Source organism: Camelus ferus, chromosome 22 (genome assembly GCF_009834535.1).
Source record: "Camelus ferus isolate YT-003-E chromosome 22, BCGSAC_Cfer_1.0, whole genome shotgun sequence".
Classification (NCBI taxonomy): Eukaryota; Metazoa; Chordata; class Mammalia; order Artiodactyla; family Camelidae; genus Camelus; species Camelus ferus.
In genome coordinates, this window is record NC_045717.1 from 15,830,082 (window position 1) to 15,854,979 (window position 24,898).

At 57.6% G+C, this 24,898-nt stretch overlaps 2 protein-coding genes across 11 annotated transcripts in view; one reads left to right on the forward strand and one right to left on the reverse strand.

Annotated features, from left to right (window-relative positions):
• Positions 1-8,824: 8,824 nt before the first annotated feature.
• On the forward strand, positions 8,825-16,352 carry COMP (cartilage oligomeric matrix protein). Its single transcript, XM_032466330.1, has 19 exons — positions 8,825-8,947; positions 9,197-9,282; positions 9,704-9,755; positions 10,207-10,376; positions 11,052-11,189; positions 11,439-11,513; positions 11,609-11,767; positions 11,855-11,959; positions 12,049-12,156; positions 12,360-12,519; positions 13,046-13,164; positions 13,371-13,423; positions 13,517-13,698; positions 13,908-14,086; positions 14,206-14,254; positions 14,473-14,669; positions 15,303-15,475; positions 15,935-16,074; positions 16,168-16,352. The coding sequence occupies exons 1-19, from the start codon at positions 8,869-8,871 to the stop codon at positions 16,212-16,214; spliced, it is 2,271 nt and encodes a 756-aa protein (XP_032322221.1). The 5' UTR covers positions 8,825-8,868; the 3' UTR covers positions 16,215-16,352.
• A 384-nt stretch (positions 16,353-16,736) lies between these two features.
• The window catches only part of CRTC1 (CREB regulated transcription coactivator 1), a 73,897-nt gene continuing 65,735 nt past the window's right edge, over positions 16,737-24,898 (reverse strand). For 4 of the 10 annotated variants that reach the window (XM_032465219.1, XM_032465214.1, XM_032465211.1 and 1 more), the window contains 3 exons: positions 24,298-24,489; positions 23,599-23,779; positions 21,861-22,216 (listed from right to left, as the gene is read on the reverse strand). In XM_032465219.1, the coding sequence (XP_032321110.1) occupies positions 22,005-22,216; positions 23,599-23,779; positions 24,298-24,489 (585 nt within the window). In that variant the 3' untranslated portion in view covers positions 21,861-22,004. Of the gene's footprint in view, positions 22,217-23,598; positions 23,780-24,297; positions 24,490-24,898 lie in introns of all 10 variants that reach the window. The other 6 variants (XM_032465220.1, XM_032465216.1, XM_032465217.1 and 3 more) reach the window with 3 other exon arrangements.

Here is a 24,898-nt window from a genome sequence, read left to right on the forward strand (position 1 = left end):
ATGTGTTCATAGCATTTGTTATTCACAATAGCTAAAAGGTGGAAACAACCCAAATGTCCATCAACTGGTGAACAGATAAACAAAATGTGGTCCATGTGTACAATGGAATGCTATTCAGACATCAAAAGAAAGGAAGCTCTGATACCCGCTAAAACGTGGATGAACCTTGAAGACATGCATAGTGAGAGAAGGCAGACACAAAAGGTCACATGCAAGATTCCATTTCTATGAAATGTCTAGAACAGGAAAATCCATAGAGAAAGAAAGCAGATCAGTGGTTGCTGGGGGGGATGGGAGTGACTGATACTGGGGACAGGGTTTCTTCTGGGTGATAAAAATGGAACTAGACAGAGGTGATGGTTGCATGACATCACAAATGTACCCCAAACTACTGAATTGTACACTTTAAAATTGTTGAAATGATCAATTTTATGTCGTGTGTATTTTATCCCAGTTTTTGTTAATTCTTATTTTTTATTGAAGTGTAGTTGATTTACATTAGTTTAATGTATACAGCAAAGTGATTCAGTTATACATATACATATTTTTTTTTCAGATTCTTTCCCACTGTAGCTCATTACAAGAAATTGAATATAATTGCCTGTACTACATAGTAGGTCCTTGTTGTTTACCTATTTTATATACGGTATATGTATCTATTAATCCCAAACTCCTAATCTATTCCTCCTCCACCCTTTCCCCCCTGGTAACCACAGTTTGTTTTCTATGTCCATGAATCTATTTCTAGTTTGTAAATACAATTTGTATTTTTTTTAGATTCCACATATAAGCAACATCATATGATATTTATCTTTCTCTATCACAGCTTTTTTTTTTTTTTTAAGGAAGAAGACAGATGACAGAGAGACAGATCCTGAAGGCCTCGTTTGGGCTCTGGATCCAGCCATGCCTGAAGGCAACCCTGATGCTATGGTAAGGCAGCGAGGAATGGGCTTTCTCTCCCTGTAACTTGGTGTTTCATAAAATCAGCTGTGTTGTTTCATGCCCATGGCCTCATCATGTTGAGAAAAACCTTCACTGAAGGTGCCAGAGTCCTCAGGAGGGGTGGAACCCCCTGTCCCCTCTGGGTCTCTGCTTTCCCATCCATAAGATGGGAGGAGGGCAAAGTCTTTCCTCGCCAGCAATACCAGGTCCCAGTGTACACTCACTATTTTCATGTTTCATCCCCACGGCAGCCCTGTGAGCAAGATGTTTTGAGGTCAACAAGGGGAAGATGCTGACAAGGCCCAGGCTCCTGCCTTCCACGCTGGGTCACATCTGGAAGCAAACAACTGGGGCCCCAGAGAGGAAGCCCGGCTGGGTGGTGACGAGCTCGCACTTAGCATCCAGCAGGTCTGGGTTTGAGTCTCAGCTCTGGCCCTTTGTGACCCTTGGGCCTCAGTGTCCCCTCTCCAAAGCAGACTGGTTATTCTGGGCCGGGTTTGCTGGATGAACAGTTGCGGTCCCGGAGAACTCATTACTACATGGATGTCTGGTGGAATCCGAGCTGGGCTGTGACTCCCCGCGTGGGCAGAGGCTGGCGCTGGGGCTCGGGGGAGGAGGGGGAGCTTCCCAGTTTACCGCCACCCGGAGGCGACGCAGCCAGTGTACAGCCTCCCCCCCCATGCCGTGTTGCTGTTGGCTTTTATGAAGTTATGGATGTAGAAGGACCTCGTTGATTCTTTTTCCACTTGCCGCTGAGCACTCGGCGTCCCGGCGCGCCTGGCCAGAGGCTGGCACTGCTTCCCGGCACCTGGACAGCCTGACTTGGCCCTGACTAAAGGGACTCACTGAGTGTTTGGAGGCTGGTTGGCTCCAGGCGTTGGCGATGCGTGGTCCTTCTCTCCTGTGGCTGCCCCCCAGAGACTGGGGGAGAGCACCTCATAGCTCCTGTGGCCTCTGGGAGCCTCTTCCGACAGCCGACAGGTTGAGGCTGAGGCCAAGAGGGTGACTCTGATGGGGTCATCTCTGACACTTCATCCTGTGGCATCTCATATGTGGGATTGCCCAGTGCTGGGTCTCAGGCCCCCTGGACTCCTGTGGTTTCCACCAACCCACGGTCCTGTGCTTCTGTTGACTGGTGGCCACATCACTCTGGGGCTGTGGCTTTTAGCACTCTGTGGTCCTGTGATCCTAGGACCCCGCAGGTCCATGGCTTTAGCATGCTATGGTCCCATGGCTCTATTAACAGATGATGTTATGACTCTGTAATTCCTTAATTCTTAGGTGTTTTGGAACTTCCTGGCTCTAAAAAAGGGTAAATCATTCAACCCAGTGGGAAACAGAGTCAGGAAAACTCATGGGGTGGGTGTTCCAGTGAACTCCCCCCAGGACCATGTGGGCCAACAACAATAGTGTTATCACCCCTTTTCCAGAGAGCTCCACGTGCCTGTCATTGTCCCATAGCTCTCTCACAGACTGCCCCATTAGCTGCTGTGGTTTGGCCATACCTGGGAGGGTTTGATTAAACACCTCAGTCTCCCTCTGTGGGGTGGGAATAGGGACACATGGGCCAGCAAGCCTGGTTCAACCCGAAGGAGGAACCTTTAAGTTAGGGTAAGTAGGGGTCAACCAGGTAAAGAGCAGGAAAAAGAGTGCTTCAGGTGGAAGGGCACAGCATGTGCAAAGGTCCTGAGAGGGGGGAGAAGCCTGAGAGTAGGAGGCACAGAGAGAGGCAGCCAGCGTGGCTGGAGTGAGCCAGGCCAGTTCACCTTCTCTGTCTCATGTAGGGCAAAGGAGACAGAATGGACAAAATCACCTGCTATGTGCTTCACCTTTATTCTCTTTTCAAAATTTTTTGGGGGTAATTAGGTTTATTTATTCAGTTTTAATGGAGGTACTGGGGATTGAACCCAGGACCTGTGCATGCTAAGCACGGCACTCTACCACTGAGCTATATCCTCCCCCTCAGACTCTTATTGACTCCTCATAGTGACCAGTGACCTCTGAATGGGGTTGACACATAGCTAGAGATGCTCCTAGGGGGCATCCATCCATTCATCCACCCACCCACCCATCCATCCATCTGCCCACTCATCTGCCTGTTTATCTGTTTACCCACCCAGCCATCCCATCTATCCATCCATCCAGCATCTATCCATCTAACCACCCAGCTATCCACCTGCTTGTCCATCCACCTGTTCACCCTTCCAACCATCCATCCACATCCTGATCCAACCAGCCAGCCATCATCTATCCAACCATCCATCCATCTGCCTACCTATCTGTGTGTCCATCCATCCCCCACCCATTCATCCATCCACCCACCCACCTGTCCACTCACTCATCTACCTGTCCATCTACCCACCCGTTATCTATCCATCCACCATCCATCCATCCATCATTCATTTATTTTAACATGTGCATGATGCTGGAGACATAGTGGGGCTCAATGTGATGGAAGATGCAGCCACATAGCCATGTTATCCATCTATGCCCATGCAGTGTGGTCAGAGCTGTGGCTGAGGACACTCAGGGCACTTTGGAGGTCAGAGGAGGCTACTAACCCAGCTGGGATGAGGAGGAGTGAGCAATGTTAAAGGGGACGGTGCACCAGAAAGCAGTCACAGTCCAAGTAAAGACCCAGGGGACAGAAATAGATGGGGCTAGAGAGGCCCTTGGAGCCCAGACATGGCTCAGGGCTCTGACCCTGAGCAGGGCTTCCATTACCACATCACCTGTGCTCCAGCCCTCTCCCTCTCCATTGCCCCCCACCCCTCTGCTCCAGCCACATCTGCCTCCTTGCTGAACCTCCAAGGTATCAGGCACAACCCACCCTCAGGCCCTCAGCCTGGCTGTGACCTCTGCCTGGGACATCCCTCATCACCTGGAACGTGCCTGTTTGGGTCTGGATAACAACACCCCCCAACAGAGTGGCCTCCTTGACACTTGGGCTCTGTTTCCTACAGCCCAGCCAGCCCCTAGCTCTATGCAGCAAGTGTTCCATGCAGTTTGTGTGCCCTTGGCCACCTTCAAGGCAGGGAGGGCTGAGAGGCCGAGACCACCTCTGACCCACTGGCTGTGCAGCAAGGGGTTAATGTTTATGCAGCAGATGAAGTTATTTAATTTCATCCTATTGATTGTTAATCATTTATTTGGCACCTACTGTGTTCAGTCTTCCCACTTAGGGATTGGGGCTCCTCCTTTCCTGGTAGCCTCCTTCCCAGACTGGCCCGTGCATGGCCTGGATCTCTGCTTGCCAGGAGGCCACCAGGTAAACACGCCCCGCCCTCGGCCTCCCACCCGCCAGGACTTTCACTGGCCTGAACAAGGGCCTCCTGTTAATGAGCTGGAGTGGGGGTCAGAGTAGGGGAGGAGAAACTGGAGGCAGGGCTCTGGTTCCTGGGCTCTCTGCTGCCCAACCACCCACAGAAACCTGGGTGGGGGACCCTCTCCCTGCAGCAAGGCTGTGTGCTTTCCCTCACTCAGCATCCAGTGCCAAAATCAGGGAGACATGACGAGCCTGCCATGCTGAGCCTCAGTTTGCACATCTGTAGCGTGGGGACGTTAACAACGACCAACGTGGGAAAGTGTTGAGAGCATTTTTCACAGACTAACTTATTCAGGTCTTGTGATGACTCTAAGAGGTTGGGGCTCCTTGCCCCCATTTCACCTTGGTTTCTCGTGCTGCTATTATGGTGCAAAAAACTTGAGGCATTTCCATTTTCACTTCATTAGACAGTGAGACAGACAGACAGACTGAAAGAAAAGGAAACTTCTATAGCGAGCCCCACAGGCAGTCTCTCTCCTAATAACACAGATACAGATTTGTTCTGCTGTTACCTACAAAACTCTCACTAAATGTGAGAGAAAAGGGAATAAAAGATCAGGGTGGTCATTTGTCCTGCTATAGCTACTCCTGGAAAATTATGAAGATAACAGCTGTGTAAATTCATTCCCAGAAATCAGTGCCCATCAAATGGCGCATCATTAAGTTCCAGTTGGTTCCTGGTGAAGTCCTTTCTCCCCTGAGGCAACTCTGCAGTCCATTCTATAAACTTGAGAAGTAAGTATCTACATTAAAATAAACTATGGAAGGTGCCTCAACCCCCACCAGGAAAAAAAAAAAAAAAAAGAAGAAAGAAAGAAAAAATGCTGAGGCACAGAGATGTTAAGCAACTTGTCTCATGTTGCACAGCAGAGCTGGGTTATGAAGCTCAGGGCCCTGGTGCCAGAGACCAAGACCTTCATGGCCGCATCTGCTGCCTCCCATGATGATGGGTTCCTGCCTTCTGAGACTGCAGGGAAAGGAGATAGAAAACCCACAAAAATGATGTAGCAAGGTGTCGAGCATTTGGAACTTACTCAAAAAAAATTGTAGCCACTATATTTATTGTTATTTTCTTCTTTCTTTATCATACCTTTCAGAGAGCCTGGGGCAGAATGTCCATAGGGTCTTGGGGAGGAGGGAAGGAGGGTGGGAGGGGCGGCAGAGCTTGATGAATTTCACAGAGCAATTCTAAGTGGGTCTGCCGGACTCCAATGCCCAGATGACACCCTGTCTGTCCCCCTGCCCCTCAGCTCACCACTTGGTGCTTCTGGAGACGGGTCCAGTGGGGCCATCCAAGGCAGACTGGGTCAGGCTCCTCAGCTACGGATGCAGCAGTGGCTAAGTGGCCTCCCTCGCTGCTCTAATGAATTCCCCAGACCCTGGGCCTGTGGCCGGGCCCGCCCAAGGCAGGGCAGCTGCCTTCCCGACATACTTTCCTTCTGGATTCACAGGAGAGGCGGCTGGGCAAGCTAGGGGCGCCCACATGTCTCCTGGCCCAGCAGGAGTCTGCCAGGAAGGGCTCAGGGGCCCCATCACACAGGCATCAGCCCCTCTGCCCCGGGCTGGCCAGGCTCCCGGAACTGCTGGGTCTAGCGTGGTGGGAAAGGGGGGCTGGCTGGGGTGCCAGCCAACGGCTCAGGCCAGGAGGTCCGAGGCAGCAGAGTCGTCACAGCTAATAAGGGGCCTGTGCTAGCTTTCCTCATCTGGAATCTGTGGCCAAGGGGAGAGACGGGGGTGGTGTGAAGGCCTTCGGGGTCCTGCCTTCCCAGTTCTAATTCCAACTGTGTGACCTTGGGCTGCCTCGTGCCCTCTCTGAGGAAAATGTGAATAAGAATGATCTGAGACATAATTGACACAGTGTTTAAGTCCCACATTGTATAACGAGGCTAACACTGGAGCCAGACACTGGGCATGGGTTAGCTCATTCAATTCTCTCAGCAATGATCACCCAGACATTCCAGGTGAGGAAACAGGCACAGAGAGGTCAAGCAACTTGCCCTAGGTCACACAGCAAGACTATGCCCGACTGACATTTGAATGTAGGGCATGTGGCTCCTGAATCTGTGCTAAAGTACAGTGGTAGTAGGGGTTACTATTAACAGTAATTATGTTACGTTAATTATAAGGAATAACAAAAATGTTATACTATTTGAAGCAGGTGCTCTCTGTGGGCCTCAGGGGGTCCCCAGGCTGTGAGGAGCAGAACAAAACACAGACACTCCCAGTCCCCTGGGTGAGGCCATCCCAACCTTCTCTGCCAGAAATACTCTGTCAGGGTTCCTAGGAGAATGTTACACAGGCACCAGCCCCTAAGCCCCAGCCAGGAAAACAAGGCGGGCTTCCTGAAGGAGAGGGGGCGTGAGAGGGAGACCTTGGAGGATGGAGGAAGGTATTTGGGATGTTGGGAACAGCCAGTACAAAGGCCATAAAGACACCCAGAGTGAGTTACTGTGTAATGTGAGGCTGCTGAGGTGTGCATGGGAGGAGGGGGCTGCTGCCTGAAAGGGGGATTTCAGGGCCAATGGGATCCAGGAGGCAGGAGCTTGAAACAACACTGCTCATTTCCAGACCTCTGTTGTCTGATCAGAGACTGGGGCATCCTCAGAGCCTCTGCCTTTGCCATTCCCTCTGCCTAGAATGTTCTTCCCCACATCTCCTTGTGGCCCAACCATGAACAAGGCCACATGTGTCCAAGCCCCAGCCTGTGGCAGGGGCCTGGCTTCCATGTGCCCTTGTCCCAGTTGCATGAGGTACACACAAGCACACAGGCCCCACTGGAGCCGTGGTTTTCCCAAGAATGCCAGCACCAGCCGGGAGTGGCCCCCAGATGTGCTGGACGCCAAGGAAAACAGGAGGTGAGCTCATGGCCCCACCACAGGCATCAGGGCACAGGCTTCACTGGAAACATCAGGCTGTGATTGGCTGTTCTCACCCAGTCTCCCCCACAGACCCACCCCTCCTCACTCACCCTCTGTGGCTCCCCGTTGCCCTCAGAAGACAGCACAAGCCTCGCACCAATGGTACTACTTCTCCTGAGCCCCAAGATCTCTCTACCCTGAGATCAGTCTGTCCAGCAGACCAAGTTCATTTTTGCCTCAGGATCTTTGCATACGCTGTTCCTCTACTTGGAATGCCTTTCTACCATTTCTCTCTGTTTTTTAATGGAGGTACTGCGGATTGAACCTAGGACCTCTTGCATGTTAGGCATGCACTCTACCACTGAACTACACCCCCCACCATAGTCCCTTTATCTGGCCATGGCTTCCTCACTTTCCTGGTCCTAGTTCGATGTTCCCTCCTCCTCTAAGAAGACTGCCTGGACTCCCCCTGCAACCCCAAGCTGAGTCAGGGATCTTCTTGGAGCTCCCACTACTGCCTGTGCATCCCCCACCACAGTCGTGGCCCCTTGGGATGATTATGTAGATTCCTCCCCACCAACCTGGGCTACCTTTGAAGGAGGGGCCCAATCTGGCTTGATCACTCTGTTCCCAGTGCCCTGCACAAGACATGACACACAGTAAGTGCTCAATGCATGTTTGCAGAATAAATGAATGTGCCTGAAATTTCTCTACTTCCAAGCTCCACATGCTTCCCTCTGCCAGAGCCATCCTCATCTTTTCTTCTTCTGCTGATCTGAGTTCTCCTTTCCTTTAAGCTTCCTTGCCATCTCCTCCAGGAAGCCCTCAGTGACTTCTCTGCAGCCTCCCAGGAGAACAGATCTGGCAGTGAGTCTACTTGGCTTCATCCCTGACCTTTGCAGTGGCCTTAGGCTAGTCACTTCCCCTCTCTGAGTCTCAGTTTCCCTGTCGTTAGAATAGAGGCTACAAACCCTAGAGGGTAGGGGTGGAGAGGGTTAACTCCAGAAAACAGAGGTGTTTTGTAGCTTAAGAGCATGGCTGGGCTGGGAGGATTTTCCTGATTAGCAGTAATTTCTATTTTTATTACAGGCTGTTCCCACAGAAGCTGGAGTGGAGCTCGGAAGGTATGGCAAAATCTTGACAAACAGAAGCACTGGGCCCCTCTCAGACCTCCTCCAACTGGAGCTTTTTAATTTGCTCACCCTCCTGTTGGGGAGGGACATGTGCTGCCCAGCGCACAGATTGGGAGACTGGGTGGGCTTCTGGCCCCTGGGCGACCAGGCTGCCTCTGCCACCTACCCACCAGCCAGAGAACCATAGAGAGAGAAGACTAGAAAGAGGTGTCAGGAGGAGATGAGTCCTAACCTTTAGCCACTCTTGACTCAGTTTCCCCAAGTATGAGCTGAGGGGATCGCTTCGTTCCCAGCTATGCCCCAGTCTTGGCATGCAACAGGCACTCAAATACAGGAATGAGAGGGCTGGAGGTTGGTCCCACCTGATTCTCCGCTCCATGGACCCCTGCACAGGCCCCTTGTGACTCAGTTTCCCCCTCTTCTGGATTCAGCCTTGCTGGGCGGGGCCTTGAACCCGAAGGCCAGCGCCGGCTGTTTACCTTGCGGCTGGACGCTGGGCAGGGCCGTGGTGGGCCGTCCCCGGGGCCGGCCACGCCGCGGGGATAAATAGACCGAGCGGGCCTCGTGGGCGACAGAGTGAGCCGCCATCCAGCTCCCCGCTGCCGTCATGGTTTTCACCGCTGCCTGCGTTCTCTTGCTCACCCTGGCCGCCCTCGGCGCTTCTGGACAGGGCCAGATCCCGCTGGGTAAGCTGCCCCTCCCCCATGCCGTGCCCCTAACCCCCAAACGGGCAGGGGGACTCGCAGGAGGCCCGGGGTCGCGGCTTCTTAGGGCTCGGGGACTTTTCGCCGGGTCGTGCGGGGCATAGAAATCACGCAGCGGGGCAGAGGCTCAAGAAATGGGGTGGGCGTTAGGGGTCCCTGCGGTGACGGGGTGAGGATTGGTGATGGGGTCCCCGGGCCCCGACGCCCCACCAGCGCCCCCTGTCAGCACAGGTGCAGACGTGGGTCCGCAGATGCTGCGCGAACTGCAGGAGACCAACGCGGCGCTGCAGGATGTGCGGGAGCTGTTGCGGCAGCAGGTGCTGGCCAGAGTTGGGAAGACAGGGGGTGGGGAGGTGTGGGGGGAGATGCTCAGAGGAGGGGAAGGGGGTCTCGGAAGAAGAGGAGTGTAGGTGAAGGGGAGGAGGACGGGAAAAGGGTGTTCCGGTGGAGGTAGAGAGGGTCCGGGGTTATGGAAAAAGAAAAGGGGCAAAGGGGGTCCCAAGGATAGGGGGTTCCGCGGGAGAGGGTAGGAATCCGTGAGGGGGGAGGGAAATTCCAGGGAAGGAGGAGAGGGGCTGGGAGAGTAAGGATCTGAGAGTAGGGAGTCCCTGGGGAGAGGGTTCCGGCGGAGTGGGTGGGTCTGTGGGAAGGGAGCCTGAGAGAGGGAGAAGGGAGACCTGAGCCAGGAGGAGAGGAATGGAGCCCCGCTGACCACACCCCATCCCCCTTGTACCAAAGGTCAAGGAGATCACGTTCCTGAAAAACACTGTGATGGAGTGTGACGCGTGCGGTGAGCGCAGCTGGGGCTATAGAGATGGGGCGGCGGGAGAGCGAGAAGAGATGGGAAGAGAAAGACGGACAGAGAGAGGACAGACCTAGAGGAAAAGAGACAGAGGAAAAGACGGAGGCTGACAGAGATGGAGAGATTGGATGAGGGATGGAACGAGAGGAACAGGAAGGGGAGACAGAGATTACTGGAGGGGGAGACCCAAAAAGAGCCAGAAACCGTCCGAGAGATGTTGAGAGGTGGAGAGTTACAGAGGGAGAAGCAAAAAAACGGAATGGCGCAGAAATCCAGAGACTGGAGAGACCTTGGCGGGCAAAGTTCGCAGTACGAGGCAGGGTCGCAGAGCCACTGGATCTCGCCACGCCCCCAGAGGCCATCCCCAGGATTGGAACTTGGTCCCGATGGGCTCCGCCCCTGGGCGTGGCCCTGACCAACCCCGCCCCGACCCCCGCAGGGATGCAACCCGCTCGCACCCCTAGACTAACCGTGAGGCCCCTAAGCCAGTGCTCGCCTGGCTTCTGCTTCCCCGGCGTGGCTTGTACCGAGACGGCAAGCGGCGCGCGCTGCGGACCCTGCCCCGCAGGCTTCACCGGCAACGGCTCACATTGCGCCGACGTCAACGAGGTGCGTCCGCCCCCTACCGCCCCGACGATCCTCCAACGCCTGCTCCTACAACTCCCCACCGCCCCGATGACTTCCTCCTCCGCTGGGGGTGCTCTCTCGGAGGATCCCCTCACCTCCAGGGGCGCACATCCAGACGACCTCCCTACAGCCGGGGGACACCCACCCCTACCACCCCCCCCTCCACCTGGGACACCAGTCCCGACAACTTCCTCCATAATCAGTGACGTCCACCCCGACGACTCCCCTACCGCGGAGAGTGGTCCGTCTCAACGACCCCCCTCACCGCCAGGGTTCACCAGCCCCGGCGACCCTTCCACCACTGGGAGGCTCCCGCCCCGACGACCTCCTTGCCGCCGGGCACGCACGCCCCGACGACCACTTCCCCCCTCCTCTGGGGACGCCCGCCCTCAAAATTTCTTCCCCCGCCCATGAGCACCCAGCCCTCCGGGTCCCAGGAACAGCCCCCTCCAGGCGGTCCCCTGTCCCTTCCTGGTCTTGTCCCTTCCCCTATCAAGGCAAAGCCGTGTGTGACCCCTTGGACAATGGTACCCCTCTCCAAGTGCTAGCTGATGGCCCTTGAACTTTCCAAGTACAAGCCCAATATGCCCTGAGGCACCGCTCTCGGGGACGCCTAGCTCCACGTCCTCTGCCCCTCCGGGGCTCTTCCTCTCCCAGTGCAGCGCCCATCCTTGTTTCCCCCGCGTCCGCTGCATCAATACCAGTCCCGGCTTCCGCTGCGAGGCTTGCCCGCCAGGGTACAGCGGCCCCACCCACGAGGGCGTAGGACTGGCCTTCGCCAAGGCCAACAAGCAGGTGAGAGCCGTGGGGGGTTGGAGCGGGTAGCCAGGAAGAGCCAGAGTTGGGGGCAATTTCTTTGAGTCAACTCGATCTCCAGCCTCACGGCCTTTTTCCTGCCTCGCCCCAGCGGGAGGGAATAGGGACTTGGGTCGGGGTCAGGGGCAAGATGTAGGGGAGAGGTAGGATTCAGAGGAGGCGTGATCTGAGTGGGAGGTCTGGGGGTATCTGCGTGGGAGTGGTGACCTCTGCCTCCCTCCCACCCAGGTTTGCACGGACATTAACGAGTGTGAGACCGGGCAGCATAACTGCGTCCCCAACTCTGTGTGCGTCAATACTCCGGTAAGGCCTGGGAGGAGTAGGGAAGGACTGAGAGATGGAGGGTGAGGCACGAAGTTCCAGGAGGCTGGGGCTGACCTCCTGTGGCCTGGGCACAGGGCTCCTTCCAGTGCGGCCCGTGCCAGCCCGGCTTCGTGGGCGACCAGGCATCAGGCTGCCGTCGGCGCCCACAGCGCTTCTGCCCAGACGGCACGCCCAGCCCCTGCCACGAGAAGGCTGACTGCGTCCTGGAGCGTGATGGGTCGCGATCGTGCGTAGTGAGTGCGAGCAGGCTGGGTGGGGCGTGGGATGGGGGATCGGGGGTGAGACCACGCCGGAGCACCCACTCACTTCCCCACCCGCAGTGCGCCGTCGGCTGGGCGGGCAACGGGCTTCTCTGCGGCCGCGACACAGACTTGGATGGTTTCCCTGACGAGAAGCTCCGCTGCTCCGAGCGCCAATGCCGCAAGGTGGGCGGGGTCTGGAGGGGCGTGGCTTGGTAGGAGGGTAGGCGGGGCTCCCAGGCCACGCCCCTCATGCCTGCCATGCTCACCCTTAGGACAACTGCTTGACGGTGCCCAACTCAGGGCAGGAGGACGTGGATCGCGATGGCATCGGAGACGCCTGCGATTCGGATGCCGACGGGGACGGCGTCCTTAACGAGGAGGTGAGGCAAAAGCGGGGGCCCAGGGGAGACTGGATGGGGGCTCTGCTTGGGTGAGGGGCGTGGCCTCAGAGGCTGATCTTGCGAGTACCAGAGGGCTGAGGGGGTCCTAGCCGAAGAGGCGGGGCCTCGGAGATGGACTGGTCTGGGCAGTGACCTTTGCCTCTCCAGGCCTGATCACCCCCTCAGTTGGCCCTGATCTCTAGGACAACTGCCCGCTGGTAAGGAACCCAGACCAGCGCAATACGGATGGCGACAAGTGGGGAGATGCTTGCGACAACTGCCGGTCCCAGAAGAACGACGACCAGAAGGACACAGATCAGGATGGCAAAGGCGACGTCTGCGACGACGACATCGACGGCGACCGTGAGTTTTGCAGCAGGGCGGAGAGGAGAGGGAAGGGCGAGCACCGAGGGGCGGGGTTTGGCTGGGGGCGGGGCTTGGCCGGTTTTGAAAGCCCGAGAGGGTGAGCTCGCCTAGGGCTCCAAGGACCACGGACCATTTTCAGGCAGGCAGGAAAATGCAAGCTGGGATACGAGGCCTTGGTAAACAGGAAGGAACTTTTGGCGGATGGGAAGGTGATACCTGTGTTAGATGCTGCAGGAAGGAAGTAAGAGGACAAAGACATGAGCCTGGGGTTTAAGGCCAGGGAGGTACCATTTTTACACCTGGGCAGAGACTCAAGGTGGTGCATTCACAGAACCAGTCCCCTCACCGCTATCCTTTCATGTAGTCTGGGGACTGGGCACGAATACTTTATTTAACTTTGCAGCTACTGGGAGCCAAAGATGGGGTAGTCTTAGACTAGCCCCAGGCCTGGACCTGCCCTGCTGAAGTCAGCCTGGCCCTGTCCCCATCTTGGGGTCCTGTTCTGTCCCCCTGCTTCCTTCAGGGATCCGCAACACAGTGGACAACTGCCCCAGGGTGCCCAACTCAGACCAGAAGGACAGTGATGGCGATGGTATAGGGGATGCCTGTGACAACTGTCCTCAGAAGAGCAACGCAGACCAGGTGACGTCGTCCAGACCCCAGCTGGGTCAGACCCCTGGGATGATCCCCAGGCTGGTTAACAAGACTCCAGCCCAGTCTAATCAGCCTTGGGGGTGGGGCAGTGTTCACTGGGGTCAAGAATACTTTGGCTCTGGAACTGGGGGTGAGTGGGAGGCTTCTGAATTCCTCTGCTCTGATCGTGGGCGCCTACATCCTTCCCCCTCCAGAGGGATGTGGACCACGACTTTGTGGGAGACGCTTGTGACAGCGACCAAGACCAGTAAGGAGGCAATCTGGGGCTGAGATGGGGGTTCAGGGTGGGCAGCTCCTGACCCGGCTTTCTGGGGTCTCATTGTCTCTCTGCCCTACTTAGGGATGGGGATGGGCACCAGGACTCTCGGGACAACTGCCCCACAGTGCCCAACAGTGCCCAGCAGGACTCAGACCACGATGGCCAGGGTGATGCCTGTGATGATGATGATGACAACGACGGGGTCCCCGACAGTCGGGACAACTGCCGCCTGGTGCCCAACCCAGGCCAGGAAGACGTGGACCGTAAGGCAGCGGGCAGGGCCTGCGGTGGGACAGTGTGGAGCCACTAGGATGAGGTTTGGGGTGGGCTTGGTGGGGCCAGGGGCATGTGTGAGCGCAGCAGGAGGCATGGTGAGGGCAGGGCCAGTAACTTGCATGGGCGTGACCAGGCCTAGAACAGGGCCTGGTGCTGATTCGACTACCGTGTGGGGGGGTCTTCCACTTCCTTTCAGGGGACGGCGTGGGCGATGCGTGCCAGGGAGACTTCGATGCAGACAAGGTGGTGGACAAGATCGATGTGTGTCCGGAGAACGCTGAGGTCACTCTCACCGACTTCCGGGCCTTCCAGACGGTCGTGCTGGACCCCGAGGGCGACGCGCAGATAGACCCCAACTGGGTGGTGCTCAACCAGGTAGGGGCAGGGCTCAGGCGGAAGGAGCCCAGGACCTCTACAGCAGGTCCCAAGCTGTGTGCGGGGAGCCAAGGGCCCAAACGGTTGGCCTGAGGCCCCTCCTCCTTTGAACCCACCAGGGGATGGAGATCGTGCAGACGATGAACAGCGACCCTGGCCTGGCTGTGGGTGAGACTCGGGGAGGAGCTAGGCCCTGCAGAGAGCTGTTCTGGGGGGCAGGGCCAGAGGAGAGGCGGGGTAGGGGCCGGCCTGGACTCAGGAAAGGCGGGGCCAGGTTGGGTGGTTTAGGCTCCTGGTAGGTGGTTCTGGACTCTGGAGGCGCGGCGGGGTCTGGGACGGATCTGGGCCCCAATGGGGCAGAGGCTAGCGTCCCTTCCTCTCCCCAGGTTATACCGCCTTCAATGGCGTGGATTTTGAAGGCACATTCCACGTGAACACGGTCACGGATGATGACTACGCCGGTTTCATCTTTGGCTACCAGGACAGCTCCAGCTTCTACGTGGTCATGTGGAAGCAGATGGAGCAGACTTATTGGCAGGCAAACCCTTTCCGTGCGGTGGCAGAGCCTGGCATCCAGCTCAAGGTGCTGGGCCCTATGTGAACTCCTGGTCTCAATGACATCGTGGAGGCCCCAAATCCTTCCATACATCCCCAAAGTCTTACAATACCCACACCCGCCCAGCCCTGATCATTCTATGGACTTCAAAATCCTTCCATCCAAATCCTCCCGGTTCCTCTCACAGGCCCTCAAATACTCCCTGGGGTCCCCCAATCTTCCTTTGGGCCCCAAAACCTTCTCACAGACCCCTAAATTCCCCTCCCTTTTCAAATCCTCCTGCAGACCCCCTAGACTCCAGTATTTTACTGAAACCCTAAAATTCCCCCAAGTCCTCTAGACCCCAGTTTATCCCATGGACACCTCAAACTTTCCACAATTCACTAAACCCTCCTGCAGATCCCCCATATACTCCCAGACCTGAGACCTGTCCCCAGACTCCCAAATTCTCTCCATGAGCCTCCAGACCATTGCTGGACACACCCCACACACACCTACCTGGAAACCTCCATGTAGCCTCCAAGAAGGCTTCTTTGTGGGTCTCCCATCCAGGCATACCTGCCCTCCCACTCCTCTATGACCTGCAGCTCCTTGCCTGTTTCGGGGATCTGATGGCCTGTGTGGTCTCTGACCCCCTTCCTCTGTTCCCGGGCACGGCAGGCTGTGAAGTCCTCCACAGGCCCTGGGGAGCAGCTTCGGAATGCACTGTGGCACACAGGGGACACAGCATCACAAGTGCGGCTGCTGTGGAAGGACCCCCGCAACGTGGGCTGGAAGGACAAGACATCCTACCGCTGGTTCCTGCAGCACCGGCCCCAAGTGGGCTACATCAGGTGAGAGCCCGCCCTCTGCCAGGGGGCCAGGTGTCCCTGCTCTATCCTGGTTCTTGAGGGAAGTGCTTCAGGGGACCCTGGCCCCCTTATCTGTAAAATGGAAATGATGCAGTTTGAATGAACTGTTTGGCACTGCGGCATGACACCCCTCCCAGGACCCGGCACACAGTGGAAGTTGGGGTCTTTCTTATCCATTCCCGTTTTGTCAATCCCCACTCTGTGCTGCCAGGAAGTCCAGGTGCTATGCTAAGCACCTACTGTCTGCAGGATCCTAGATGTCCATCCTCTCATACAAGGAAACTGAGGCTCAGGTCAGGAACCCCCTCTACCCTGAGTGTGGCCCCAGCAGGGGGACACATGGCCCCTACTCCTACAGAGGAGGGGGCCTAGCTTCTGGGACAGTAGTACTGAAGCTCTGAGAGGGGAGGGCCCGAATCACAGTCCCCTCCTACCCCGCAGAGTGCGTTTCTATGAGGGCCCAGAGCTGGTGGCAGACAGTAATGTGGTTTTGGACACGACCATGCGTGGCGGCCGCTTGGGAGTCTTCTGCTTCTCCCAGGAGAACATCATCTGGGCCAACCTGCGCTACCGCTGCAACGGTAAGGGGGAGGGGGCCCTGTAGGGGCAGGTGGGGAGTCTGCACCGCCCAGCCCTGCCCCGCCCCACCTCACTTGCTCACCCTCTCTCCGCAGACACCATCCCCGAGGACTACGAGGTCCAGCGGCTGCTGCAGGCCTAGGGAAGGGGTGGGAACCCGCCCCTGGATGACAGCCACCCTCACAGCTGCCCTCACTGTGGCAGGCCATCAGCACCGGCCGGGGGTGGAGGGAGAGGAGCTCAGAGAGGACAAAATAAAGCATGTGTGTGGCGGAGCGGCCAGCTGTGGTCTCTACTGCAGGGAGATAGTGGGGTCGAGCTCTGAGGGAAGGCTGGGCCAGGGACCCCAGACCCAGGCCTTGGGACACTGGGGGCCTGCTGCTGACTACCCCCTGACTGGCTGGGGCCCTAGCAGCAATGACAAGGAATGTCCAGCTGTGACTGGGAAGCCCCAGGCCTGCTGCTGCATCCCACCCACTCCCCTGGAACGTCTGCCCCAGGATCCTGGGGTGTGTGTGTGAGGGGCTCACATCTGCCTGTCCAAGGTCAAGTGTACCTGTATGTGTGTGTATGTGGCCTCTGTGTGGTTCCTGCCTGGTGCACCTGCAACACCCACAGTTCATCCTTGAAGGGAGAGAAGAGGGCAGGAAAAAAGGGGAGGAAGCAGAGACGAAAACATTGGATTTTTATTACGTTTCATTACAAAGGATGCAAAGGTACAAAGACGATAGCGTCCACGCCAGAGAGGATGGGCAGGGGCTGGCCAAGTGCGCCCTGAGCGCCCGCCCCTGCCCACCATGGGCACCCACGCGTGCGGCCCACGGGACATCTATAGCACAATGTACATGCTGGGGGGTGTGGGGGGCAGAGCCAGCCTGGGGAAGAGGGACACAGGTGGGGCAGGGCTTGGACTGGCAAGTTTGCATATATCAGTGGTACCACCCAGCCCCTGGGAGGGGGCAGTTTCCTACAGAGGGGCATGGCAGAGCCAGTGGGCCTTGGCTGCCAAAGCCCTCCCTCCTGGGGTCTGGTGGCAAGTGCTACAGCTGTGTCCCCTTGTCCCCAGTGGGCAGGAGGTCAGAAGTGACAGATCAGGCATCAACTGCCCCTAAATTCCACAACCCTGCGAGATAGGGGCAACCCACGTGTCACTAGCTCCTTGGGATGGGGTTTTGGGTGCTGGCAAGGAGGGAGGAAGATGGAGGGAGCTGTCTGGAACCAGCATCACCCTGATGTCCAGCCCCTGCTCCCCATCCTGCCTGGGATAAGCCTGGGGCCCGAAGATCTGTGGGCCTTAGCTAGTGACAAGCAGGAACAGAGGCCTGGGTCACAAGCCTCTTGTCTGCTCCCCGGTGCCTTCAGAAGTACCCCATTGCCCAGGCCTGGTGGTGCAGGTCACCCCATCTCTGCTGGGGGAGAACTCATCTGTGCCCAGTCACCTGTGGCACATCAAAGGTTATGAGAGGTGCCTGAGCCCCATGCAGCCAGGACCTCCAAAGACTGAGGGAAACCAGAAACAGAGTTGGCTCAGGCCAACCTGGCCAGGCAAGGCCTGACAAAGGAATGCCCCAGGGACCCCCATCACACGCTGTGAAACCCCCCAGAGGATGGGGGCCCAGGGTCCACAGAGAACGCAGGCAGAAACAGACCTGGCTGCCCACCCACCCCAGGCAGGCCTCCAGGGGTAGGTGAGGATCCTCCCCCAGCTCTTCAGGCAAGTGCTCAGGTGGCCACAGCTCCCTCACCTGGAGCATCACCTGCAGGGGCGGTGGGCCAGGCCCAGGGGTGCCAGGTACTTGACCTTGCACCCCTGTGCCCAACCCCGTGCCAAGGGCACCCTGAGGCCTCTGACTATGGTTCCATCAGAACCCAGTGAGGGTGATGGGTGCTGTTGCTCTGTCAGGGCCGGGGGGCAGGGGAGGTAGAGGGTCTCCCTACACCACCAGGCCTCACCACACCCAGCCTGTACCCCAGGGTGGGGATGCCTTCTCTGGAAATGCAGAAACCTCAGAATCCACTTAGGGGCAGAAGTCTGGCGGGATGTTTGGTTATGAACTAGCTCAGGGTTGGCCGAAACGTGGAGGCCTGAGGAGGGGTGCACCATCCCAAGTGTCCTCAGCCCCCTGGAGGCTTCTAGGTCAACAGAGCCCCCCTGAAGGGCAGGTGATCATGAGGGGTCATCAGGCCCAGGATGCTGGAGGAGGGTTGCCCCTGCTGCCTGAGCCCTGCCCAGGCCCCCACAGGCCCTGTACCTATTCCTGTCCCACCTGGCCACAGCCAGCACCTGGCACACAGCCCCCAAACCAGACACCCACCCTGGCGGGACAGATAAATAACATGAGGCCTCTTGTTCTCCACGCAGGGGTCTCACTAGCACTTGACAGATGGACATAGAGCTGTCCTCACCTGCCCCGCTGTGACACACGGGCCTTGTGACAGGGCCCACTTGGCTAGACATCCTCCTGGGAGGTCGGCCGCCTGAAGAAATCAGGCCAAACAAACCTACAACATCAGAACCCTCCTGCCCAGCCCCAAACCCCCACAAGCAGATGACAGCAGGCAGACCATAAAGGCTAAGTGTCCGAGGCAGGGCTCCCACCCCCAGTGCACACCCGTCGGGCAGCCAGGAGGCCCTGAGGCCAGTGGAGAGGCTGGAGGTTAGTGTGGAGCATCGCTGGGAAGAGGGTCACACACACACCCCTGTCCTGGCCTGGCCTGGAAGGCCTGATCCCGAGGAGCTCTGTGGACCACAGTGTGGGGAGTGGGGTGGGACCCAGTACAACTGGGGTACCTTCTGCTGTGTGCTCGTCCCCACAGGAGAGCCTGGCCAATTTTTGGATACTGCTGGTTGTGGGTCCCCAAATTTTGCTGAAGGGTTGACCTGCCCTGAGCCTCTCACTGAAGGCCTCAGGGTCCCCTGCCCCAAGGGACTGGCACCAGTGTCAGGGGAAGCAAGGCGTGCAAGGACAGCAAAGAGGGGCTGCAGGGTACCCCAAATAGTGCTGCCTGTCTTCCCTCTCGTTAGGGTGGGGGTGGAGGTCCACACAGGGACCTGAGACAGGGATCCCAAGACTCTTCCTTCTCCCCCAGGTCTGGGCACTGGAGGGGGTGATGCTGATGGGTGGGGGACAGGGGCATAAACTCTTCTCCAGAGGACACAGAGAGAGGCTGACCCCAGCACTCATCCTCAGCCCACGAGCCTCATTGGGGAACCAACTCACCACCCAGAGGGTTCAGGGGACAGAGGGTAAACCAAGGCAGGTGGGGACACACTGGTTGGCTCATACTCCCGGAGGAAAGATTTACACAGCTGAGGGGCCTTGGCCAAAGCGAGCAAGGACGCAGGCAACGGGTCTACATACACTACGCAGGGGCCCCAGCTCAGCCCTCGGCCCTCACGGCGCAGCCTGCCTGAAATCACAGTATTTTCATATCACAAGTCAAAGGGCTGATACCCTTAAGCTGTCTTGTTTCTAAAAGTCTTGGCAATTTAAGAGTATTTAGTAGAGAAGTGACATTTAAGAAGAAAACCCAAATCCCCTGTTGTAGACCCCCAGAGGCCTGCCCAGACCCAGGAGGGGGTGGTGAACCCTTTGAGGACGTCTGGCTGCGGGCTCCTGGTTGGAACCCCTTCCCAGGGAAATCTCTGCACCTACGCCTCTCGTGGGCCGAGTTAATGCAAGGTCACCTGTGCTCCTGGCCGAGGGATGCTAGAAATTGGCCATGGGGCTCTCCTGCCTGTCTGCACCAAGAATGCAGGGCCAGGCAGACTGAAGTATGGGCTGATGGGGCTCCCTCAAGGGGTCCCCAACGACTTGTTTGAAAATTGCATCCAGGATGGTTGCTTGTAATTTTATTAAGGCCATTTTTTTAAAGTTCTACATACAATTCTAATGGTAATCAAATCCTTCTATGTACATGTAGTTTTTCTGTAAAAAACAAAACAAAACAAAACAACCCTCCCCCAAACCCAGTCTCCATTCTTTGCCCCCAGCCCCCGCCATGGAAAGAGGACAGGCCTTGACCTGGATGGACTGACACTGCATCCCCCAGCCCAGATAACAGTGGCGGAGGCCAAGTGACCAAGGAGAGGGCCCTTCTCATGTGTGGCTGCCCAGCCACTTGGCCACGTGCTAACAGCCTGGCTGGGAAACAGAGGGAGAGTGGTCGTGAGGATCAAATCTGGCTCCCACAGAGGTGGGTGCTCCCAAGGCCCCAGCGGAAGCAGAAACGCACCAGGCAGGAGGAGCCAGCAGGCCACCAGGCAGGTGGAGGAGCGAGTAATAATTCGAGATACGATGTCGGAGGGAATGAAACAGAGGTTCCTATTCCAAAGCAACCGACAGAAAACAAAGCCAGCCCTGCCGCCCACTCACAGGGCCTGTAGGGCAGAGGGACGGCCTCCGGTGCGCCAGTGAACCCCGAAGGATGGTCCACCTCAGCCTCCTGAGGCACTTTGAGAAGCACCTGGAAACCAGCCGATAAAATACATACTGTTCTCTGCCTCCAAACCCAGCCCTGACAGGAGGAGCTATGAAAGGGATGGTGGAGGGGATGAGGGTCGGCTGGTTCTCGGGGTGGGGGTGGCAAAGACAGTCTCACCTCTAGGGCATCTTAGGGCAGACGGGCTGCAGCTGCTGCCGGCCACGGGGTCTGGGATGGGCCCGCCCTGAGGACCAGCTGGCCCCTTCGGGAGGGTCAGGTGGAGCTGGGTCTTTGTGAGACCCTTAATGAAAGCCCTAGCTCCTTTCCAGGAGTCTGTCACACGAGCAGAGCGGAGGTAGCTCTGGCTGCTGCTGCGAGCTTCCCTGGAGAGCCCGCCAGCCCAGCCCGGCCCTAGCCAGCCCAAGCCATCCTCACATCCTGCCGTTTTGAGACAACAGGGCAAAACTAAAAAGGCTGGAGATGCAGCTCAGACCCGGGCAGGTAGCGAACTGCTTCCAGTTAGCTTACAAATATACAGAATGTGGGATTTCTAGAATAAAAACATGCTCTCAGGCCAAGTGTTGTCAGGGAGTCAGTTACTCATCTACAACCAAAATGTAAATACAAACCAAAAGAAATAAACAACCCCCCCCCCAAAAACACAACGAAAATGCCCTGGCCGCCCCCTCCCTACCCCATTCTTTAAATAATAGTAACAGTGACTACAGTACAGAGAAAGAAAGATGGAAACAAGTTGTGAAACTCCCCAGAAATAATCCCTGCCTCCCCGTGCATCCCAAGCAGGCCTGCTCGTCCTGGGCAGGGGGGTTTCACAGCGAAGGTGGCCACAGAGGGGCCTGGCTGGGGGTGGGTGAGGCTGGGGCCTGGGCTTCCCACTGGGCCCCGGGGAGATTTAGCTGCTTTGCATGCTCTGTTCACATGTTTGCATCCCACCTCCATGGGATGGATTCTAGCATTCTGTGTGTGCTCAGAAATATAAAAGACAGCAGTCCAAATAGTGTTTATTTCACTTCCTGTCCACCTCCCACCCTCTGGCGCCTTCTCCTTTTGGAAGGGTGGGGCTGGCTTGCTACCTAACCACGGGCTGGGGGCGCGGGCGGGTGGGGGGACCAGGGACAAAGGAAGGCAGTGAGAGCTGGACAACAGTCGGAAGATGCACCTCAGCCCACCGCCGTCACAGAGCACAGCGCCCTCCCAAGGCCGGCGGCCCTGCCCAGCACTTTCCGCATCTTACAGGGGGACGAGAGAGCAGGGAGGGCTCCGCGGGGGCGACGCGCGACCTCACGCGGGAGAAGGGTGACGGGGATGGGGCGGCGGGCGGGGGGCGCTTGGCGGCATTGCAAGCTCAGAATCACAAGCTCGGCCGTTTGCGAGGGACGGAGCGCCGCCGTCCCTGGGCTCAGGGAGGTGCCGTCGGGACCACTGACCGGTGGGGTGACGGAACCAGGGGCTGGGCGGCAGTGTGGCAGTGTGCCGGGCGTGCCGCTCACAGACGATCCATCCGGAAGGTATCCTCAGTGGCCGGGTCGGCCAGGACCATGTCTGGGTCATTGAGCATGTGCAGTCCGTCCAAGGTCAGGGGGTCAATCTTGAGTTCATCCAGGGGGAACTGGTTGTCAGAGTCGAAGCTGACATCACCGACCCCGGCAAGCGTGCTGGTCAGTTCTTTAGAGAGGCTGGGAGGGGACTCTCCTGTCACTGGGGGTGGGGGGGCGGGGGTACAGACAAAAGGCTCAGCTCAGCCCTGGCTCTCTGCACCCACACTCTGTGCCTCAACAGCCCCCGTCAATGCTCAGGCCACATCAGGGGTGCTCACCTGAGTGGTCTGTCCCCCAGGGGACATTTGCAATGTCCAGGGACAGCTGTTGTCACAACTGGAGAGAATGCTACTGGCATTGGGTAGGTGGAGGCCAGGGATGCTGTTCAATACCCCACAGTACATGGGATTACCCCAACCCAGATGTTGGGGCACCAAGACCAGGAAGCCCTGGGATAACGGCTGCAACACAAACTTCAGTGTGACCTGGTGGGAGCAGGGACCTCTCCCACTTGGCCAGGTTCTACCAGGCAGTCTGCTCTGTGTGCATCAGGAGCCTTCCTATGGGTTGGAGGGAAGCCTGGGTTCCCCAACGGAGACTCAGGTTCAAACCTGGGCTCCCTCCTCTACTTGTGGTGGGACTCTGGGCCTCAGTTTCCCAATCTGGGAAATGGATGTGAAAGTTCTGGTCTTTCTGGGCTGTTGGACAATCATAGGTCCTGATCCTTATCACACAACCTCCACCACTAAGGCCTCCACTCCCAGAGCATTAACTGCAGACCCCTGGGGCAGGGAGAAGACACCAGGTCTGCACTGGGAGTCAAGGCCATGCAGGAGCTCTGGACAAGGACCCCTCCATCCTAGAGATGTCAGTGGGGACTTCTGGGAGGGTCTCACCCTCAATCCCACAACAGCCCTAGCTTATAAATAAGGAAACTGCTTCCTTCTTTGATAAAACCCAGAACCTTCAGCGGCATGATGAAGGGTGGGGGTAGGGGGACTAAAGGGTCTGAGCTCTGCTGGTCAGAGTGAAGACTTCCTCACACGTGCATGTGCATGTCTGGGTGCCTGGGCACTGTGCTCAGGTCATTTGGGGATGCCTGACACAGCATGTGGGAGCTGTTACACGTCTGCTGGCTGCACAGGAAAAGCCCCACTAGGCAGCGCCCATCCCATTGTCACTTGAGTCCCCAGCACACTCAACTAATGGGATTTAGGGGTCTGAGCAATGGAAGAGGGGATAGGTGAGTGACTGGCTCTATCCTGTTCTCGCTCTGAGCCTGGGATTCTGGACATTTGGTCCAGGACCCAATGTGTGTTCCCCACAAGCCTGTCCCATATGCCCAGCAGTGAGTCAAGGTTGTTGTCAAGAGGTGTTCTGGTCTCCCTGGGTCTGCACCGATGCCTCAGCCCTGTCACACCTCACCCTGCGGGGTGGGGATTCCATCTCCCCCAGGGCTGCGGCTTCTCACAGCAGCCTGGTCCCAGCCTTGGACCATGGGACCAAAACCCTCACCCAAGACACCAGCATGGGTGGCCTCACCTGTGAGGATGATGTTGGGGATGCTGCTGTGGCTGGGGTAGCCAAGCTGCTGTGAGTCAGGCAGGCTCCCGTGGCTGCCTGTGAGGCCCATCATGGCGGCCTGTGAGTAGTTGAGCGTTGAGCCCGGGCTGTACAGGCTGCTGGAGCTGATAGCGTTCTCCATCATGTTGAACTGCTCCAGCTGGGAGAGGAAGCAGACAGGCATGAGGCCAGCCCCATGGAGCTGGCCATCCTGGGGCCCTGGCTGCTGTTGGCCAGCAGGCCGGCCTGCAGCCACTGGCACCCTCTCCCCTATAAGACACCTAGTATCCATGCTAAGGTACACCTGGGGCTGCCAAGCATGAGTCTCTCCACCTTGGGGTCTCCCCGTCTCTGAACCTGCTTGAGTCTGCCAGCACACAGCCCCTTCAGGGCTTGCTGGATGGATGGATGGATGGATGGATGGATGAGCAAGTGAGTTACCAGCTCCAGGCAGCAGCCAACCCCTCCCATGCCCACACGCCCCCAACCACAGCCTCCACACAAAGCCAGCGCAACCTCCCGGCAAACCCACGTGCAGGGCCCCCATCAAGGCACCGATGTAAGAGCCACCACGCATCCCTGCCAGCGTTCACCACTCGCCCTTCCGCCCCCTCTGAGGGCAGCCTCGTTCTGTGGGCAGGGTGCAGACGCCAGGGGAGGCAAAGCCAAGCCACCTACTCCAGGGCCTGGGCCTCTGCAGCATGGAGACAGGAGAGGGCTGAGAAGCTCACACCCGAGGAGTGGGTGGGGTCTGGCGAGCGTCTGCTGAGGGCGCCCGCTCACCTGGTGGGACAGAGCATTGGCCTGCCTGGCCGCCATCTGCTGCTCAAAGTATGAGTCCCCAAACACGCCGCCCAGGGTGGAGGAGTGCTGCAGACAGAAGAGAGGCCCGCTGTCGTCAGGATCCCCAAATCAGGCAGGGGGTGAGGCTACTGTGGGGTGAAGGGTGGGGGATGCCCACATGGGCTGGCTGCACCCACACCCCTCTCCCGGGACCTCACCAGCTGGCCTGGGCTGGGAGACGAGGGAGGCCTCTGGAACCTCCTGGAGAATACTCAGGACACAGGAGGCTGACAGCATCTGTCTCAGGGCTCCTGGGAGAGCTCACAGCCACTCGGACGGACGGATGCACCCTTAATCTTGGGATGACTGCTCTCGGGGGAACCTCTGTATGCCAACTTCCCCAAAAGTGCCATCCCATCTCCTCTCCTTGAGGCCCAGGTTGGGGTGAGCCCATTTTTGTCAGATGGGAGATGGGGGGACACATGATGGGGAACCC

What these genes read in the sequence shown, in the direction of transcription:
- COMP (XM_032466330.1), top strand. Translation starts at nt 8,869, where the DNA reads ATGGTTTTCACCGCTGCCTGCGTTCTCTTGCTCACCCTGGCCGCCCTC. An exon ending in CTGTGTGCGTCAATACTCCG is followed by an intron (nt 11,514 to 11,608) that starts GTAAGGCCTGGG and finishes GCCTGGGCACAG; the next exon opens with GGCTCCTTCCAGTGCGGCCC. An exon ending in ATGGGTCGCGATCGTGCGTA is followed by an intron (nt 11,768 to 11,854) that starts GTGAGTGCGAGC and finishes CCCCACCCGCAG; the next exon opens with TGCGCCGTCGGCTGGGCGGG.